Source organism: Cydia splendana, chromosome 2 (assembly GCF_910591565.1).
Source record: "Cydia splendana chromosome 2, ilCydSple1.2, whole genome shotgun sequence".
Taxonomy (NCBI): domain Eukaryota; kingdom Metazoa; phylum Arthropoda; class Insecta; order Lepidoptera; family Tortricidae; genus Cydia; species Cydia splendana.
The window spans coordinates 10,777,121-10,797,467 of NC_085961.1; the positions used below are offsets into that span (position 1 = coordinate 10,777,121).

At 41.5% G+C, this 20,347-nt stretch overlaps 1 protein-coding gene across 4 annotated transcripts; it reads right to left on the reverse strand.

Moving 5' to 3' along the window:
• Positions 1–1,382: 1,382 nt before the first annotated feature.
• Positions 1,383–20,101, reverse strand: LOC134803569 (TELO2-interacting protein 1 homolog). Of its 4 annotated transcripts, XM_063776381.1 has the most exons (19): positions 19,902–20,101; positions 19,350–19,492; positions 18,699–18,873; positions 17,678–17,867; positions 17,023–17,164; positions 16,103–16,271; positions 14,902–15,089; positions 14,428–14,616; positions 13,990–14,175; positions 13,625–13,792; positions 12,162–12,386; positions 11,848–11,990; positions 7,103–7,198; positions 6,482–6,800; positions 5,999–6,108; positions 5,192–5,379; positions 4,312–4,417; positions 3,160–3,282; positions 1,383–2,098 (listed from the first exon to the last, which is right to left on the reverse strand). In XM_063776381.1, exons 1-19 carry the CDS (start codon positions 20,090–20,092, stop codon positions 1,880–1,882), a joined length of 3,270 nt encoding a protein of 1,089 aa, XP_063632451.1. In that variant the 5' UTR covers positions 20,093–20,101; the 3' UTR covers positions 1,383–1,879. The 4 variants fall into 4 exon arrangements, with proteins under 4 accessions (XP_063632451.1, XP_063632444.1, XP_063632438.1 ...); XM_063776374.1 differs by lacking the exons at positions 18,699–18,873; positions 19,350–19,492; positions 19,902–20,101 and adding an exon at positions 18,391–18,488 and having other exon boundaries at positions 16,103–16,266; positions 17,036–17,164; XM_063776368.1 differs by lacking the exons at positions 18,699–18,873; positions 19,350–19,492; positions 19,902–20,101 and adding an exon at positions 18,391–18,488.
• Between the last annotated feature and the right edge of the window lie 246 nt (positions 20,102–20,347).

A 20,347-nucleotide genomic window follows, 5' to 3' on the forward strand; every position in this document is an offset into this window, starting at 1 on the left:
ATGGTATTTTTATATTATTAGCTTTCATTTTATATAATAATTAGCTTTCATTTGGTACCCATATTGCTATAGTAAGGAAAAAAAACAACCCCCCCCCCCCCTCCATTTTTATATTAGAGGGTACCATTCTCAAAATGTATGTAGCCTATGTCACTACCACAATTCTGACGAATCCAACCACACCTCATATGTCAAAAATGGCGCCGGCTAAATAAAAAAACCGGGCAAGTGCGAGTCGGACTCGCGCCCGAAGGGTTCCGTACCATAATGAAAAAAAAAAACGGATAAAAATGCAACAAAAAAAACGGTCACCCATCCAAGTACTGACCACGCCCGACGTTGCTTAACTTTGGTCAAAAATCACGTTTGTTGTATGGGAGCCCCATTTGAATCTTTATTTTATTGTTTTTAGTATTTGTTGTTATAGCGGCAACAGAAATACATCATCTGTGAAAATTTCAACTGTCTAGCTATCACGGTTCGTGAGATACAGCCAGGTGACAGACAGACGGACGGACGGACGGACGGACGGACAGCGAAGTCTTAGTAATAGGGTCCCGTTTTACCTTTTGGGTACGGAACCCTAAAAATGGAGGGGGGTATTGTTTTTTTCTTACTATAGCAATATGGGTATCAAATGAAAGCTAGTGAAAAGACCATTTCAAAAATATATGTAAACAGTGGGGTTTTTTGTTTGCTTTAATAATAGTTCCAGTTTAATGTAACAGATAATTATACTTTTTCAACTTGATGTACTTTTCTTATTTTTTTATATATCTGGTTAGTTATTTTTTAACATTATATAGAAGATATTTACAGTCATTTGGTATGTATTTTAGACTAATCCATTCAGCCATTTTCAATTTAGAGCTCTTGAAAGTCAACAGTGGAATGTGAAATTTTTGAACGTTTTCTAATAATTTGTTAGACCAAGTATTGAAAATGTTACAGTATGTTATATATTTGTGATCTACTCACAAAGCCCTTTCATTTGGTACCCCACATGGTATGTTTAAAAGAAACTAAAAAAAAAGTTTGTACTGCAGACTTTATGACGCCACAGCAACTACCCCCACCACTTTCGCGCTTGTCATCTCATATATTTGTGTTCAGGGCATTACACTGAATGCATCGATACCATATTCACCCATATCCGAGACGACATGAACGAAGCCTAACCTAAAACCTGAAATTACGGCCCGCTAGTATGCCGAGTGTTTATGTAATATGACATGTATCTAATAAAACCTTATTTGGAAACCTGATGCAAAAGTACTTTTGAGTCTATTAAACTATTGTGTTGCGTGTCTATAATAAAAAAAGTTTTCATAAAAATTGCATCTTTATTGAAAAAAAACCTATATTCACAGTTATTTATTATACAGACTAAATAACTATCTACTACAGAGATCCTAAACAACATAAGGGAACATTTATAATGGCAATTAATCTACAAAATGGTTACACCATTTTTTGTCCATAATTCATCACATTGGAACATACATCCAATACGTATATTTTGCTGGCTGTACTTACCTATGCCTACTAGCCTTAAAGGACTAACGTCGTCTTTTTTCCGAAAATTTTACTAATCATACATAGTAGGCGGAAGATCATATTACAATTTTGAAACACCACGTATCAAAATAATGTATTATTCGAATCCGTACGTATTAGCTCCGATAGCCGAATTTCAACGATACACTTTTATGATGTCACAGTGGATCAATGACTATACATACCTACTTATACAGTTATCATTAACGTTAACGGCTAGATTCCACCAAGTAAAAACACGCCATTACATTACATCAGTCCAATCAGTTTACCGTGCAAGTTTTCGTTTCCCGCGTCTGCATTTCCGCAGACACGGCATGTGCTAGCCGTGGCGGTGTTGCCCCGCGAACACTAGCGCCAGATTACGCTCGAAATCCTTGTTGGTGGGGGTGTAGGGGGTGCCGATGACGGGCACCAGGTCTACGGCCTTGGAGTCGGGCGGGTGCAGTACGCACTCGTTGTCGGCGAGCGCGCGCAAGTGGTACCAGGTCGCGCCGTAGTCGTACTCCAGCATTGCTTTGAAGAATTTCACAGCAAGCTCCTGGGGAAGGTTGTAATTATTTATTACAGTATAAATATACTGATGAGGGGTAGGGTACTTTAACCTCTCAATATGCTAAAACGTGGATTTGTGCAGTAAGTATTGAATTCTAATAAATTATTAATTAGAACTAACGTGGATCCGCGTTCCGGCACATGAAAACTTAATGAATATCAAATAGAGAGGTAAAGTCTAATAAAAAAACGTGACCCTTAGTTTGACAAGATGTTTTGCGGTCACTGAATTGTCAAACATCAACTTTTGACAATCAGAGTCACCGCAACATGTATGGAGCTGTACAGCGCCATCTCGTTTACCTGTCAAATTCGAAGCACGAAATTGTCTTAGATTTTACACATCTTACTCAATCGACGTATCTTTGGTCAGGCTAAATAATAATTGAAGGGATGTTTACAAAAACAACATAACTGACTACACTGGTTGACACCTGAAACGATTAACAATGTTCTAAAAAGTGTCAACCTGCCTAAGCAGTTATGTTGTTTTTGTAAACATCCCTTCAATTTGGTCATTGTTAATGATTGCGCAACCTTTACTCGACTGGACATGTACACTAACCTTGTGTACGTGTATTCCTTATGTTAGGTAGGTAATGGCAGAAAAAATATAAAACACTCAATGACATTCTAACTCAAAATATTAATAACAGCGCTATCTAGTGCAAAATGTCTGGAGCACTATGTATAATTGAGGATAACTCCATCTAGCGTTATTTCGTCGCATTACTTGGAAGCCCTAAGCACATCGCTGTGAGTACTAGAGTTATATTAGTACCAGTTTGAGGGAAACTCACTAGATGGCATTTAAATCAAAAAAGAAAAACTCAATGACATTGTAACAGTGTCCGTCACACGTGACGTCACGCAAGCGCCATGCGCCGCCTAAACGAAACAGCAGGCTCAGGCATACCTTTTCGCCGCGCGGTAGAACGAGAGGGTTACGTCTTACGCTCTGGCGAGTTTAACATTTTTTCCCCATCACATAAAGTGCTCAGCGCCGCTAAAGAAGTTTTCACTTCAAAAATTAGCACGAAATATAACCTGCAGAGGTCTGGGCTGCTTGCTGCTGAGGTAGTCGTCGACACACGCCATGGCGTCCTCCAGGCGCTCGCCCTCCAGCGCCAGGTCTGACGCCAGGGTACGGAGTGCGTTGAGCGCGCTCGCCTGCGATTACATAAATGATACATGATTCTAGAGAACATAACATTACGTCGGCTAAACTCGCAAACCTCTTATATCAGTTGAAAGGAGTTTAAGAGGTTTCCAACTTTAGGTATGGTGGGCTAAAGTTGCAAATCCCTTATTTCCTTCAAATGGAGTTAAGAGATTTGCGATTTTAGCCGACATGGTTCTGCACCAGTAGTAAAAATACGTTTATACCTGACGTAAAGCATTCTCTTGGGCTACATACTTGCTGGTAAGGTTTAGTAACTAACCTCGACTATGCTAGCTATAAGAGGAAAGTAGAGTGTGAAAGGTTAAAGGGAATGTGCTAACTAGTCAGGAGGTCTTACAAACTTACATTTCATAAATATTAGCCTGAGAGACATGATGAATTGATGACAAAACTTAGCAAACCTTTGTTAAATTTAGTCCGTTTCTAATGATTAAGGCCATGTCAAGCCAAGACTTGACGGGCGTTTATGGGTAACGCCATAAGACGGCATGCAAATTTATGTGTCTATATCACAATATATGTATGTATTTACTAAATCTTACCCTTGCTGACTTTGAAAAATTACCGTACTTTATATTAAACATCAATCGGCACATTTTTAATCTTTGATTGGCGTCTTGGCTAGATGTGGCTTATTTGTTGTTTTGTGTATTACCCTCTCGCGCATGAGAGGAGGCCTGTGCCCAGCTATGGGACGTATATAGGCTGAATTTTTTTATTTAAAAAAAATAAAAAAAAATAAAATAAATATTAGGGGACATCTTACACAGATCAAACCTAGCCCCAAACTAAGCAAAGCTTGTACTATGGGTACTAGGCGACGATATACATACTTGTATAGATAAATACATACTTATATACATAGAAAACAACCATGACTCAGGAACAAATATTAGTGTTCATCACACAAATAAATGCCCTTACTGGGATTCGAACCCAGGACCATCGGCTTAGCAGACAGGGTCACTATCCACTAGACCAGACCGGTCGTCATTTGATTTTATTTTGTGTATTACCTGTAGCCGGAATGCGGCAGAGCTGCGGTAAGCGGCGCCCGCGTCTTTCAGGTGGCTCTCGTGCGCCGACTTGTGCAGAAACACATATACGTGAGGTAACACGTCCCTGAAAAGTTGTTATACTTTCAAATCTCGGAAAACCAGCTACAGCTAAGGTTTTTTTTAGGTTGGGTAGTGAATTCTATACTTTTAAGCACTGAAGAAAACTAGCCTAAAATTAGTAGGCGTGAGAGTCTGCAACATTAAGGATATAAGACGAACTAACTAGTTCAGGCTGTATATGGGCTAAATGAGCATGTTATCGATATCGATGTGATGTTTAATATGAGGAAATCATCAATCAACCAAGGTTTTTATTTCTTTCAAGCAAAAAAGGGCTGACAATAAGAAGATTTTGAAGAAATTTTGGACAGTAAAAAAAGTGTGCCTCATAGTTCGACAGCTGAGCCAACGGTACGGCGCCATACGTTTTGTGGGTCAACCAGAGAATTACTGATAATGATAAGGTGTCAAAGGACACTGGACCTAAAGTATGGAAAATGTGGTTTCAGTTAAATATCTTGAGATTTTGATATGTTATAGATTTCAGAGTCCTGAAAAAAAGTCTCTAGGGGTGCTACCACTGTTTCCGAGTCCCTTTCAGAGTTTCGACTGATTTTGTACTAGATATAAAAAGTATTAGTACTTTAAAGTTGTATACCTACGTTTGAAGTTGCCATTGCAGTCATTTTATCTTTCTTATCGCAATATAGGTTCAATCTAATGTCAATTGTTTAAATAAATAGTTGGGAATTGAATCTTGTTAAAGACTGACCGGGGTCCTTTGAAGCATGATTTTCAACAATGAATCTTTGATTCATAAAGTAGCAGGGAGACTTACGTAGCCGCCCGTTGTCTGAGGAAGTCCTTAGCCAGCGCCGCCATGGTAACCAGAAGTTCCAGAGCGCGGCGCAACACCACGGCGTCGTCCGCGGCGCAGCGCGCGGCCAGCGGCGCCCAGCACACGTGCGCCAGGGGCAGCAGCTCGTCCGGGTACTGGACCAGGATCGGGAAACCCTCGTTTAGGACCTAAACAAATCAACAAATTTGTGAAGTGGTATTTTAATCTTAGCCTTCCTAACTGCATAATCCCTAGCCTACCCGATCCTAAAGGCCTACCGCGACTGCTTCGTTCGTTTGTTCGTCTATTTGCCTCTCTATCATACGTATATGCAAGACCAATAGAGAGGCAGATGATGAGATGCTGTACTCATGTTAGAATCAAAAATTTATATTTAAATACCTCAACTTCAACCACACTCTGGTAAAATTTCAAAATTCGGGGCATTAATGACACTAAATAAAAAGAAAAAACAGGCCAAGTGCGAGTCGGACTCGCGCACGAAGGGTTCCGTACCATTACGGATAAAACGGCAAAATCACGTTTGTTGCTTTTAGTATGTTGTTATAGCGGCATCAAGAATACATCGTCTGTGAAAACTTCAACTGTCTATCACGGTTCATGAGAGCCTGGCAGCAGCCTGGTGACAGATACACAGAGGAGTCTTAATAATAGGGTCCCGTTTTTACTCTTCGGGTACGGAATCCTAAAAAACAAATTATAATTTTGTGCCTAAAACCTCCGCTAAAACATGGTCACTCATATGAGTCATATGTATTAAATAGAGTTATCAAAATGTTAACCCACCTGCAGCGCTAGGATGGCCACCTGTTTATTCTTCGACGTAAGGAAGTTGAGGCACCGCTTCAGAATAGTTCGCGTCACGACGATATGGCGCGGCAGGGGAGGGGTTTCCTCTGAAATAATTGTCCTTGTTTACTAGTTGTAAGCATTGTAAAACTATCAAACCTAAGAAATCTGAATATATTTAATTTATTTTTTATGAAGAATAGATTTCCAATTGACGTTGATGCTAAACCGGATGGAATTTTTGTATGTTTCGTACATAAGTTCCGGAAACCTCATTGGCACGAGCCAGGGTTTGAACCCGCGACCTCCGGATTGAAACTCGCACGCTCTTACCGCTAGGCCACCAGCGCTTCAATTTCACACATATTTCACGGGTATTTACTTCACCTAACATTTCAATTGAAACTTCTTGACAAGGAATGAAAAAAACGATAATCATTCTTCATATACAAGACAACACAAGAAAATAAAACAACTCACCAGTAACTTTATCATCATAGTCCAGAATTCCTTCCTCCCTCATTTTCTGATCTTCTTTATACATCTCTTCTGCGGTTTGTGTCGTCTCCGCCTCCTCGTTATTCATCAGCTTGTCCATCTCCTCAGTATGCGCCAGATATTCCATCAGGTCCTTCAACACGTCAATTTCTTGGTCCTTTTCACTTTTATTTTTTTCTGCCGTCTTTGTTTCATCCTCCGTAGGAAACCATTTTCGGATACAGGTAATGAATGTCAGGAAGACTTGAAGGTACGCTTGTAAGTTGTTTTCGTGATATTTATCCAAACTTTGGACTAGAACCTAAAATATAAAATTTAGGATGTATTAGGTGAATTATGGGTATGGGTTATAGCATACCTAAAGATTATGTTGCTTTTTGTTTATTTGTGTCGAAGTCTAGTCAAAGGTCCCACTTTGTCGCTTACCATAAGGATGAGATTTGCTTGTGTCTTTATACGAATAACCTGTAAGTAAGTAAGGCGTCCTTTTGGTAAGCGGCAAAGTGAGACTTTTTGCTTGGAAACGGCACATTTTATGAACGTTACGATTATCAATGTAGGAGTTGGCCACACGAGTTTTTAAGAGACAGTTACTATACTTACGTCTTCCACTATTCCATAAAGGCAGTCCAGTATACTCGCGTCACTGTACTGCATAACCACGGACAGGATTTGAAGTGCTGACTCGGTGTTCCAAGCCTAATAATAGGAGATTATATTTAAAAAAACAAGATACATTGAATCCCAATAAACAAATAATTATAAAATACTAGCATCTGCCAGCGACTGTCCGCGTAAAAGTCGTAAAGTTTCGCATTTAGTGAAATAGGGCTAGTTGCAACAACCATAGTTCTAAACCTATGTTTAAATATCACGACGGTGTGCGGCCACGACAATATCCGCCAACGGTCGCTTGCACCAAACCGCCTTTCAGCGTTAAAGCGTTCGCTAAATTTGATTATATGGGAAGTTTCATAGTTTTTCCGTGTCATTAGTCAGTGTATCAATTGTGCACTGAGAGAAAAATCATCACCAGGAATTAATAAACAGTTCTGTACTGGGGGAAAAAATGAAGTTTTAGTAGTAATCATGGAAGTTTCACTATTTCTGTAAAATTTATTTATTTCTACAAACAGCTCAGTAATACTAAATCTAATTTCAGCAAACAGACTTTAGTAAATGGAGCATTAAACAAAGTTCAGTATTTGTTACAATTCATTTTTATTACTACTAAAATTCTCCGATTTTTACTAGTAAAGTTTGTGATTTTTGGAAAAATGCATCTGTGATTTCAAGTTATGATTTTAGTAAATGTCTCACTTACATAGTTTTGTAATATCTAAAAAACGAGTTCGCGGGAATAACATTACCCCATTTAAAATAACAATTCAGTTGTTACTATAGCGACATTACAAAGTTTACTGGTATTTAGTAGATAGACTTGTTGTGTTTATGTTCATTGTTGTACCAATCACTAAACGAGTTTTGTAATACCAACACAGCGAAACGAATGTTAGTGATTTTAGTAAAATTTACTACTTGCTACCTTCATTTGGTTAGAGTTAGTATTGTGTCGGATGTCGGGCGGGCGTGTCTCGTGTCTTCTTTGTTTAAAACATACTTAAGTTAAATAATAAATTTAGGATATATTGTGGGCCATGGACATATTAACCCGCGACCTACTGTGTAGTTGGTGTCTACAGGAATATATTGTTCTGCAACTTCGAGCTAGCTGTTGTTATTCTAGTGATAATGACATCATAGGTAAATCTAAACTGTTTGCAATTCCAACCTCCCTAGCACAGGTGCGCCGCGAGAGCATGTTGCGCGCGTAATAAATACTAGTCTCTTTCTGACTGTATGAATAAGAAAGGAATGGGTAGAATATCTCGACAGGCTTTTATAGTGCCTCTTTAGTACAGAGATATACTACCAAATGCTTTTTTATTCATACAGACAGAAATAGAGACGGGTAGCTACCACGCGCGCGACATGCTCTCGCGGCGCCCGTTTGCTAGGGGCGGAGGAATTGCAAACAGTTTAGTTTTTGCCTGTGACGTCATTATCTCTAGAATAACAACAGCTAGCTTGGAATCGCAGTACAGTTTAGTAAAACCTATGACGTCATCGTCTCCGATATTGCTAAAGCACGCTTAGAATTACAAAACGGTTAGTTTTCACCCATGACGTCATCACCTCCGATATTGCTAAAGCACCTCTCGGAATAACAAAACCAAATTTCTGAAATTACTCTAGCATACTTCAAATTACAAATATAGAAGTTGTATTTCCTACTAAATGGAAATTGCAAAAGTCAATTTGTTCCTATTAGTTGACTCTCCTTGTCCCCGGATTAAGAGCGCTATTACATTTCGGCGTTGAGCGAGTTTAGGTATTTTACGCGCTGCGGCAGGCCGTGCGAGCTCAGTATGCCGATCCCTTCTACCACACTCGCACTACAATGATGGATTAAACATTCTTGATCCTTCGCGAAGCATATTGAAATCAACCATAACAACACTAACTGTACTTAACTTTTAAAGTTCTAAAACTGTTATTTGGTAAGTACGAAAATACTAAATGCAGTGCAAATGTACATAGGGGCTGTTCATAAATTACGTCATCTATTTTTGACGATTTTTGACCCCCCCCACCCCTCAAATCATCCAAAAATCAAGCTTCGGATGAATCTGTTTCCTCCTACGTCATGTTACCATCATCCGATGTCCAGGCCCCCCCCCCCCCCCCCCCCCACTCCTCCCATTTGAAACGACGTAATTTATGAATAGCCCCATACTCGTACTTATGAAGGTATATTACTCGAAAGAAATTATAGGTACCTACTCGCTTATTTACATGTTTCGTCATTGCATTTGGTACCCATAGGTTGTAAAGTTTGTATCAACGAGGGTTTAAAAACGAACTGGTACTGAGGATCTGATGATGATTAAGGTGGTCACGGATACCAATCAACCATGTAGTAACATGATTAGGCTCGTTTGATTCGTCTCAACAAGATCTTTGACACTGAAGATACACAGGGTCTGATGATGGAGCTGGAAGGTGGCCACGGGTACCAGTCTATCATGTAACTAAACAACTTCGTGTTTGGGCTCGTTTGATTTGTCTCAACAAGATCTTTGACACAAGACAGTACTCAGGGTCTGATGATGGAGCTGGAAGGTACCATTACCAATCAACCATGCAACTAAACCACATCGTGTTTAGGATCGTTTGATTCGTCTCAACAAGATCTTTGACACTAGGTGATACTCAGAGTCTGATGATGGAGCTGGAAGGTGGTCACCGGTATCAATCAACCATGCAACTAAACCACTTCGTGTTTAGGCTCGTTTTATTCGTTTCAACAAGATCTTTGACACAAGATAGTACTCAGGGTCTGATGTTGGAGCCGGAAGGTGGTCACCGGTACCAATCAACCATGCAACTAAACCACTTCGTGTTTAGACACGTTTTATTCATCTCAACAAGATCTTTGACACAAGGTAGTATTCAGGGTCTGATGATGGAGCGCGAAGGTGGCGACGGGTACCTGTCTATCAGCTCCATCATCAGACCCTGAGTAGTATCTTGTGTCAAACATCTTATTGCGACGAATCAAACGAGCCCAAACACGAAGTGGTTCAGTTACATGGTAGACTGGTACCCGTGGCCACAGTCCAGCTCCATCATCAGACCCTGAGTACTAACTTGTGTCAAAGATCTTGTTGCGACGAATCGAACGAAGCCAAACACGAAGTGGTGTAGTTGCATGGTTGATTGGTACCGGTGACCACCTTCCGGCTCCATCATCAGACCCTGAGTACTATCTTAAGTCAAAGATCTTGTTGAGACGAATAAAACGAGCCTAAACACGAAGTGGTTTAGTTGCATTGTTGATTGGTACTGGTGACCACCTTCCGGCTGCATCATCAGACCCTGAGTACTATCTTAAGTCAAAGATCTTGTTGAGCCGAATCAAACGAGCCCAAACACGAAGTGGTTTAGTTGCATGGTTGATTGGTACCGGTGACCACCTTCCGGCTCCATCATCAGACCCTGAGTACTATCTTGTGTCAAAGATCTTGTTGAGATGAATAAAACGAGCCTAAACACGAAGTGGTTTAGTTGCATGGTTGATTGGTACCGGTGACCACCTTCCGGCTCCATCATCAGACCCTGAGTACTATCTTGAGTCAAATAAATACATATAGAATGTCAGGTCGTTTCAAATATTTTTAATCCTGTCCGGTAGTTTATTAAACTGTACCATTATAAATTATAATACTATAAAAACAGTGCTAGGATCAAAGTCTCTCGTTGCGGTTTACACGCACACAGTATAGCGTTTTACACGGCGCCCGCCGCACACAATGATAAAAAACCTCGTCGTCGCCGTTGAAAATGTGCGGAGCCGACCGACACACGTCCTGCCTCTACAAGCTCTGCCGCGGCACTGAGCTGGCGCAGCGCGCGTCATGGGTAATATAGAGTAGTTTTCAAAAAATTGCCAAAAAATTATAGTAGAATTTCATAAACACTAATGTATACCAACAGTATAAGCAAACGTTGCAGATTGCTTGAGTATGAAAATGACTTCGATATTAAGTAGATTTTCGTAGGAATTGACACTTGTTTCGGAGAGAAAATCGAGTTCGTTTTACTTTGATTTTCTCTTTCTCAAAGGTATGTAGGAAAAATATAGTTTGATATGCCTAAAGTACAGGGTATTAGTAATACAAAATAGCCAGGTTTAGCAGAGTAAAATTCTCAACATTTCCAAATAAGAGCTCGCCATTCAGTGCTTCACGGGGTTTTTCGGAAACGACCATCAGAAAAAAAATCATTACTAATTTAATAAGTCCTTTTTCTAATATTTACAACGATATTTATAAAGATAAGAAGACGCTTTTACTGGAACAAGTACTCATTGTTTCTAATAATGAGCGCAAAGTCCTGAATTTCGTCGACTAGTATCATCAATTTTGCATTATTTCGACTTTTCTTGTAAGAGCGCTCTTAAGTTTTATTTTTGTAATTCTAAGTGTGTTTTTGTTAGTTTTTTTTCTCAGTGTAAAATAGAGAAAGTTCTTAGTTGGAATCTCATTCTGTACAATATAAAGGAGTATCTTAATTACATATAACATTTAATATTGTTAGTTGCTAGTGTGTGCTAGTTTTAAAGCCCTAGAATAAGTCTCCTCAAGTGATGTGCCCCAACGGGGTTTATGCTGGAACATGTAACATTAAAATCTTGTAAAATCCATAAAAGCATATAAATCCATATTGCTGACGGGACCACGCCCGCTAGGTGCAGCATCTTGTACGTACTAGTAGAGGAGTGCTACCTTTTTTAGCCGGACAGAGATCTGATGCGTAAAGTAGTCGGCGTTGCAGCGGATGAGGTCGGGCACGGAGTCGTGGCCGCACGCCGCCGCGATGTCGCTTATGGCCTTCACGCCGGCTAGGTGCAGCATCTCGTACGTACTACCTGCGGGCACAGTATTATATGTATATTTCGTACGTGCCCCAACGGAAAGTGCTCCCGTTGCAGGAGGACAGACATCGAACACAACTGAATGGTCAACCGAATCGTGAAAGTCCCGACGTGTGCATCAAGGTCTGCAAAGGTCGAACTCTGCTTATTAGGACGGGAACTTACCAACTCTCTCCAGTATCAGGCAGAGCGTCTTCAGCAGATAGGGCTGGAAGTCGGCCACGAGCCTCCTCGCCATGAGGCCGACGCCCTCAGTGAGGATGCAGGTGAGCGCCATGTTGCGCTGCGCCTCGCCGAGCGTGGCGCAGGTGCCGGCGGCGCGGCGCGGGCTGCGCGGCGCGGCGTAGCTGATGCCCGTGTAGCGCGTTTCAGTCGCGCCTTCGTATAGGCCTGGAGGGACAAAGTAAGGCTTAGGGTCGGTTGCACCAAACTGTTCGTATCGTTAAAGAGTTCGCTAAATTTTTATGTATGGAAACTTTCATACTACAGCGCCGGGGCGCGCCGGCTGACGTTGATCAGTCTGTCAAATGTGGTTGGTGCAACTGGCCCTTAGTATATTCCTTGATTTTTACTGTTCAATTATTCAAACAGATTTAGAAGGCTGAACCGTAAACTGCGCGCTCTTCCCCAGAGCATCAGAGCAATAGTACATTATTGTCGAGGCTCGGAAGTAGCTACTTGCAGGCTGAGGATTCGTTTTAAACGGACGACCTTGGGAGTCCGTTTAATTGAATCCGAAGCCAGCAAGTAGCCTTCCAGCCGAGTCATATATAGTGCTTTTCTCAAAAATGGTGCAAGAAATATAAATATCATAGAAATATTTTACAAAAGCAACGTTCTTACGTATATATTTTCACAGATAAAGTAGAAACAATTGAAAAAATTAGCTTTGCCGCCTTTTTATTTTTTTAATAAAAAAAATAGAAGTGTATTTTTCTGCCGAAAATACGTCAACCTATTTGAGACAGCTAAATAGTCGCGGTACTAATCATCTGTTTGGCTGTTTAATGGGCCTGTGCCTTCATTTGATATGGCCATTTCAACTTTTAAAAAGTTTGGAACTCGACAAATAATGGAATTTGTATGCAACATTGCAGTCCCAAAATCGAGACTGCAATGTTTTTAACTTTTAAATTTTTGACTGACCATAAACTACGCGCTTCGCGACCTATTTTTTAAACGGCAAAGTCGACTTTGCCGTCCATTTTTGAGAAAATATATTAAAACGGTTCACTCACGTATTTTAAGTCGAAAATAGGGAGTATTACTGCAATGTTCTGCCGCCAGAGTGCAGCGCTAATTTGTTTAGTAAACCATAGAGTAACTTAAACATACTAGGCCTTAAACAGTTTTTTAACAAGTTTTCACTATGACATTGATGTATCAAGGAGGTTTGTTTACAGGTGGTCTACCGCGAAACGCGAAAATCGAAATTTCTTTATCTGCCTCTCTATCGATCGCATAGGCAAGAGTGATAGAGGCAGAAACGGAACTTTCGATTTCACAGTAGGTCATGTGATTGGCTTAGTGACGCTCTCTCGCTTCCCTATTATATCACTGTCTGTGTCTCACGGAAGTTTTCTTATTAAAATATAATAGCTTCTTTCCGTGTACCGGTGTGTCCGTACCTGGCACGCTGTCCTTGGTCCACGCGTGAGGGTCGTACACGGAGGGGTCGAGAGTCTCTTCTGTAGTGGGCGCCTCTTCACTGCCCACTTCGAGTGGCAGGTACCACACACTTTCGTCCGTGTACGCACTGAGCACGCGCTGCGCCAACTCCGCTGGGGCGTTAGGAGCTACAAACAAAATTGTTATGCATACTCATTATTTGTTGATTAACACAAAAATAATCAACAAAATATGCGGCGCCCTCGATAAGCTTCGAATAGTCTCGCACCAAAAAACCATTATGATTCCAGGCTTTCGACTTCGAGTCTGTTATACAGAAAGTGTCAGCCAGGCCGGGCTGTCCAGGCTCCACGGCCGCACATACCTGACGCGAGGATGTTGGCCAGCGCGGCGCTCTCGGCCGAGTGCGGCGAGAGACGGTCGAGCAGCAGCGAGGCGCACTCGGCGCCGCCCAGCAGCCGCGCTATGCTCCACAGCCGAGCGACCGCTGCGCCGTCCAGGTGCCGCAGCTTCAGCCACGGCGATGATGTCGGCGCTGTTGTGGGCCCGTCTGTGCAGTAAAATAAAAAAGTTATAAAACAATCCCACGCAAGTCAACCTGTAGCTTGGCAAAAAAGAGTAGAAATTAAAAAGTGGCAACACTGTAGTGTCGTCCCGTTTTCTTTTCTTATACAAATTGGTTTGAAAGGGTCGACACTACAGTGTTGCCACTTTTTAATTTCTACTCTTTTTCGCCAAGCTGTAATGTTTACTGCACAAGGTCAGCCATCACAAGAGTGATGGCAAGAGTACTAGTCTGTACCTCTGGTGTGCCGCGCGAGCAGCACGAGGTCGGTGTGCAGCGCGGCCGCTTCCAGCAGCGCGGACACGAAGCTCTGAAGCGAGTGCTCGGTACTGAGAGCCGCGGTCAGCGTCTGTGGTTGTGCTGAGTCCATCATCACCTCGATGTAGCCGTGTAACATGTTGAGCGCTGTTAGTTTGCGGGCGGAATCTGGAACAAACAGATGAACAGGTCATTATAGTCCTCACCTCAATCCACATTGGACTATGGTGGGGACTAGAGCTCAAAACATCTTGTAATTGGAAGCTCCTTCCCAGCAGTATTCACAGGAGTATTTGAGTATCTGGGGATAGCTGGACGCAATTAGTATGATTTCAGTCGATAAGAAACGGGTTTATAAACGTTGTCTGCCACTTTACTATTGCACAACTTCGGACAGCGCTACTAATAAGTCCAGTGCGTGCGAGCGGGACGGCTGCATCGTGGTGCACTCACCGACGTTGTTCAGCACCCGCGGCAGGCCGGCGACGGTGCTCGTGAAGTTGTCCCGCAGGCTGTCGGCCACGTGGCGGCCGCAGTGCGCGCGCACCGCGCTCGAGCAGTACTCGGACACCTCGGGGTGCGAGTCGCCGGAGAGCGCCAGTAACAGGTCCAGTGCGATGGAAACGGATGGCTGCATTGTTCTGAAAAAAAAAGTAGGTACAATGAATGCCCAGTGAAAACTTCTTTTACAGTACATATGGCCCTATTTTCCCGCACTAGTGCGTAAAATAGCACTTTTCGTGTGTATGCATGTACTGTAAAACGTTGTACAATACACGTGCGAATAGGTAATTCGCAACTCGTGTCGATTTAAAACACTCCCTTCGGTCGTGTTTTAAATGAATTATTATGGCAAATACCACAGAATAACTAATAATACTACCGTACAGAAAATTCACTACTTCACAAAAGTCAGGTTTAGGTATAAAATTATACCTATACTTGCCGACTGCAACAAAATTGAAACTTATAACCGCGCACGAACCGTGAATCTTCTTTGCGCGCCGCAGTTTTACGACCGAGCTGTGAGTGTGAGTGTCGGCACGGGGTTATCACTTGACAAGTTTTAGGACCAGTTGCACCGAGCACATTTGACAGACCGATCAACGTCAGCCGGCGCCCCCCGGCGCTTTACTATGAAACTTTCCATACATAAAAATTAAGCGAACTCTTTAACGATACGAACAGTTTGGTGCAACCGACCCTTAGTTTAGTTTAAAAATGTAGGAATTACAAACGTTGATTCAGTAAACATAAAAATTTTATCCGGAGATAGTATGTCTGATTCTCACGGAAGTAGGTATGTCACAGCTATATTCCTTTAAAAATATGTCGGTCAGTTCCTAATATTGTTTCTGGGCAACCAATATTCAATAAATTAAGGATGTTTATTTTAACTATTACTAAGTAAGGACTTAAGATTTAGGTTTCGAAGCCATTGTGTATTTTCAATTTTGAGCGAGCGCCACGTGACACGACTATCGTGCGAGCCGAGCGGCAGCCCACTGCCATACGCCGGCCCGGGCGGCGCGCCGGCCAAATGTACCTAAACCGCGTAGTGACACCCCCTTGCAAATACCCAAAAAGCTGTCTCAAATATTTTAGGAGTTCTGATCAATGACCAATACTGTAGTAAAGAAGGCAAGAAACTCACTGGTGGCACTCTGTAAGCAGCCTGGCGCAGTACACGCCGAGCTCGCGACGCACTTTAGGGTGATCGTCCGTGACCAGCTCCGACAGACTCTTGCTGATCAGCACCAGCTTCTCGCCCGCCATCGCGAACCACTCCGCGGAACGTTTGGATATCTCCTTGGGATTCTTTTCTGAAACAATCTTTCATGTGAGGAACCATTTCCATTTGTTCTTTGGTAAACCAATGGTACAAATAATGGAAATAAGGATAAACAGATTGATTGATTGATCTTTAATATATTTTAGCATTTTTTTATTTTAAAATTGAAACTACAGACCATTCGATTCGAATATTGATACTAATAAGGTTGCAGCTGGCAAAGGAATACCCACTTTTTGAATGGAATTAATTCATAAAGTGGGTGTGCACTTTTGCAGCTCGCTGTACAACATTTTGTATCTATAGAATTGTATAATTGGTCGACGGAGTTACGTGGTTTTTTTAGGGTTCCGTACCCAAAGGGTAAAACGGGACCCTATTACTAAGACTCCGCTGTCCGTCCGTCCGTCTGTCACAAGGCTGTATCTCACGAACCGTGATAGCTAGACAGTTGAAATTTTCACAGATGATGTATTTCTGTTGCCGCTATAACAACAAATACTAAAAAGTACGGAACCCTCGGTGGACGAGTCCGACTCGCACGTGTTCGGTTTTTTTACATTCTTTTGCGAGTTCTTTTGAGATTCGACTTGAATGGAATATATTGCTTTTGTTTTACTTCCTTTCAGTTTCTTGTCGATTTAGATTTTGATATTTACATGCAATAATATAAAAGTAATACTTAAAAAAAATCTTTTAATCAAATCTTTTAAATAAAAATAACTAACCAATAAACTAAATACATAAAATAACGTATAAAATTCCTCAGAAATATCAATTACCCTTACTGCTTACTTCTTTGTTAGGTTTTCGCTTGTCTATGACCATCTTAGCGAAGTCCTCGGCCGTTATGGTCGAGTGCTTGAGCAAGTACTTGTCATTCATCGTGAGACACAGTATGCGGTGTATCGCGTCAATTGCTGCCTGAAAAGCGTAGGTTCAGTTAACAATAAGTACGTCATATAATATAATCAGGAATATTTGGAATTAACACTGACACTGGAATATAAACATTGTAATTTTCCTAATCCTATTTCGTTACCCAGTATTTGGTCCGCAACAAAAACCAAGCAAGTACAGACTGAATTAATTCCATTAATAATGTATCCAAGCACTTTTGTAGCTGTACATTGTGTAATTTTTTGTTTGGGAAATTATATTACAGACATTCGCGAAATGGAACATTGTGTCAATGACATTAACTTTGATATGTGCAAGCTTTTCTCAGTTTGTATGTATTGTTGGGCAAGTTTTATGCTTGCATGTTACTGCCGTGATAATAATGAGATGAACGAGTTTATACGTATGTATTGTGTTTATAAAGAGGAGGAAATTGAGCCCTAAAAATATTGTTATTTATTACTGTAGTCTAGAGGACTGATATATTACTAGAATCTAACTCCATCTTACTCAAATGGGGGTAAATCAAATCCTCACCACTTGCACCGCGTGTCCGGGGTTGTCGGAGCAGGTAGCCACGTCCTGCAGCGCGGCCAGCACCCCGGGCAGGATGCTGGCCAGCATGTCCACCACCAGCGCCTCCAGCGGTATGTCCTTTATGTGGTACGCGTCCGTCAGCTGGCGGTGGCAGGCGGTGTGCGCTGTTACCGAGTCGATGGCTGCCAGTCTGAATTACGTAGGAAAGTTACGATAAAAAAATAAACGCAATCAACTCGAACACCCTGAGTGTTTGACAGGGAATGGGATAGGTAAGAGTTAGTTTTTTAGACTTAGAACTTCAACAGCACTAAAGCTAACTTTTATGCCAAAATTAATATTTTAGGGAATCTGATTAGAACTTGATGTTGTTAAAACAATGCACCATAAAGAGAGGCCACGCATACAACCCGGTGTTCGGTATATACGAGTATGTATAAAACCAGCTTCGCTCTGTTCAATTCTTCTTGATTGCAATACACATAAATGCGTTCATCTTTTTTTTTTTTCAAATTTCTTGATGCCAAAATTGCTGGAGCATAATAGATAGGAGACTAACCTCAGCGCCCTGAGCCTCTCCAGCTTGGCAAGATGGACAGACACAAAGACGGCCTGCGCGATACGCGGCACCTGCATGCGAAGCATCTTCTCGCGGACGCAGTCTCAATGTTCAAAATTACTAGCGCTACAGCTGGAATGTAACAGAGACTAACCTCAGTGCCCTGAGCCTCTCCAGCTTGGCAAGATGGACGGACACGAAGACAGCCTGCGCGATAAGCGGCACCTGCATGCGAAGCATCTTCTCGCGGACGCAGTCTCAATGTTCAAAACTACTAGCGCAACAACTGGAATGTAACAGAGACTAACCTCAGTGCCCTGAGCCTCTCCAGCTTGGCAAGATGGACGGACACGAAGACAGCCTGCGCGATAAGCGGCACCTGCATGCGAAGCATCTTCTCACGGACGCAGTCTCAATGTTCAAAACTACTAGCGCAACAACTGGAATGTAACAGAGACTAACCTCAGTGCCCTGAGCCTCTCCAGCTTGGCAAGATGGACGGACACGAAGACAGCCTGCGCGATAAGTGGCACCTGCGTGCGAAGCATCTTCTTGCGGACGCGGTCGTCGATGTGCAGCATTAGCACCGTGAGGCACTTCATAACAGAGTGCTTTAGCTCTTCTGGTACATCCGCAACTAAAATTATAATTCATGTAAGGTAATATTTCATACAAAAAAAACTTGGTCGAATTTGAACTGTTCTGACGTACGTCGTAGGTACTAACATTAAATCAATCTCGCTTTCACTCCACATGTCGCGGTTGTGACTAAAAATATGTAAATTAGACCATAAATAAAATTTGATCTTTGCAGTCTGAGAGAAAGAACAAAATTTCTCCCCAAGAATAATAAGTAGGTAATAAGCTTTGATTTGGATTTGCATTTAAATAACTGTTCTAAATTCTTTTTTGCATTAAATGACTAACAGACTCATTGCTTTGTTTACTAGATAAACTGCTAATGATAATTTACATGAAATTGAACTTAACCTCCTGAGACCCAGGGGCTGTTGTCTTTAAAACAAAATGTTGATGAAAATCAAACAAGGTTGATTAAAGAAAAGGGGCATTAAAATCTTACAATGAATCATATAATTAGAATGATAATCATACTCATGCCAGGCTTGGAGTTGTCGAACACCAGGCTGAGCAGCCCTGTTTCTATCTTAATGCACATCTCGAAGCTGATCACGGTTACTTTTTCCAGCACCACTTGGATGGCATCTATTATCCTCCACTGGAGCTCATATTTTTTCCTAAAACATACAAATATAATATATTATTAAGTTTTAATGTCCTCTTGTTCGTGAATTGGAATAGCAACCATAAATATATCTTATTAAGTTTTATTATTGCTTGTCCCAGATCTATACTCTATAATGCCATGCTATCAATAGACTCAGATTTAGTCAGACGTTTTTCTTCTTACTGGAGAGTTTTGCAATTGGAATGCAGCTATAGCTATCATATCATCCATATATGAATATTCAACCCATTTTATATTATAATTGCACATTTCAGTCTTCAGGTAATACTCAAAAAAGTTTTTATACAGTCTAACAAGCCCATTAAAATTAGTATAACTAATTAGACCTTTTTTTTTAATTTTAATGTGCATATGTCTAGTGTGGAAAATGCAGGGGGTAAACAATATTTCTGACTTACTCAATTTCAGTAGACTTTATATGGGTTATGAATGGGAACAAGAGATACTGCTGCAGCTCCTGCACGGCCTCCCTCTTCAGCTCGCCGACGCGGCCGGTGAACTGCGCGATGGAGTCCGCGCTGGGGCACATCATCACAACATCGCACACTGGCTTGATGCGCGCAAACGTCTGCTTTAAATCCACGTTCATTGTGTTGATTTATTTTGGGCAGCCCAGATTCTAGTAGCAGTTCAGGTAGTCTTTGCTCCTAAATAATCTGAATCATCTTCTACGCGTCCATTAGCAAAATGCTATCAGTTACTTTCCACTTCTACAATGTAAAACCATGGTAAAACCTTAGATTTAGAACGAAAGAGGAATAAACGCAAGCATGAGCAATGAGGAGCGGTTTGACAGGAAAGGAAAAGCTGATATGTAAATTAATTAATTGCGTCGATATTACCT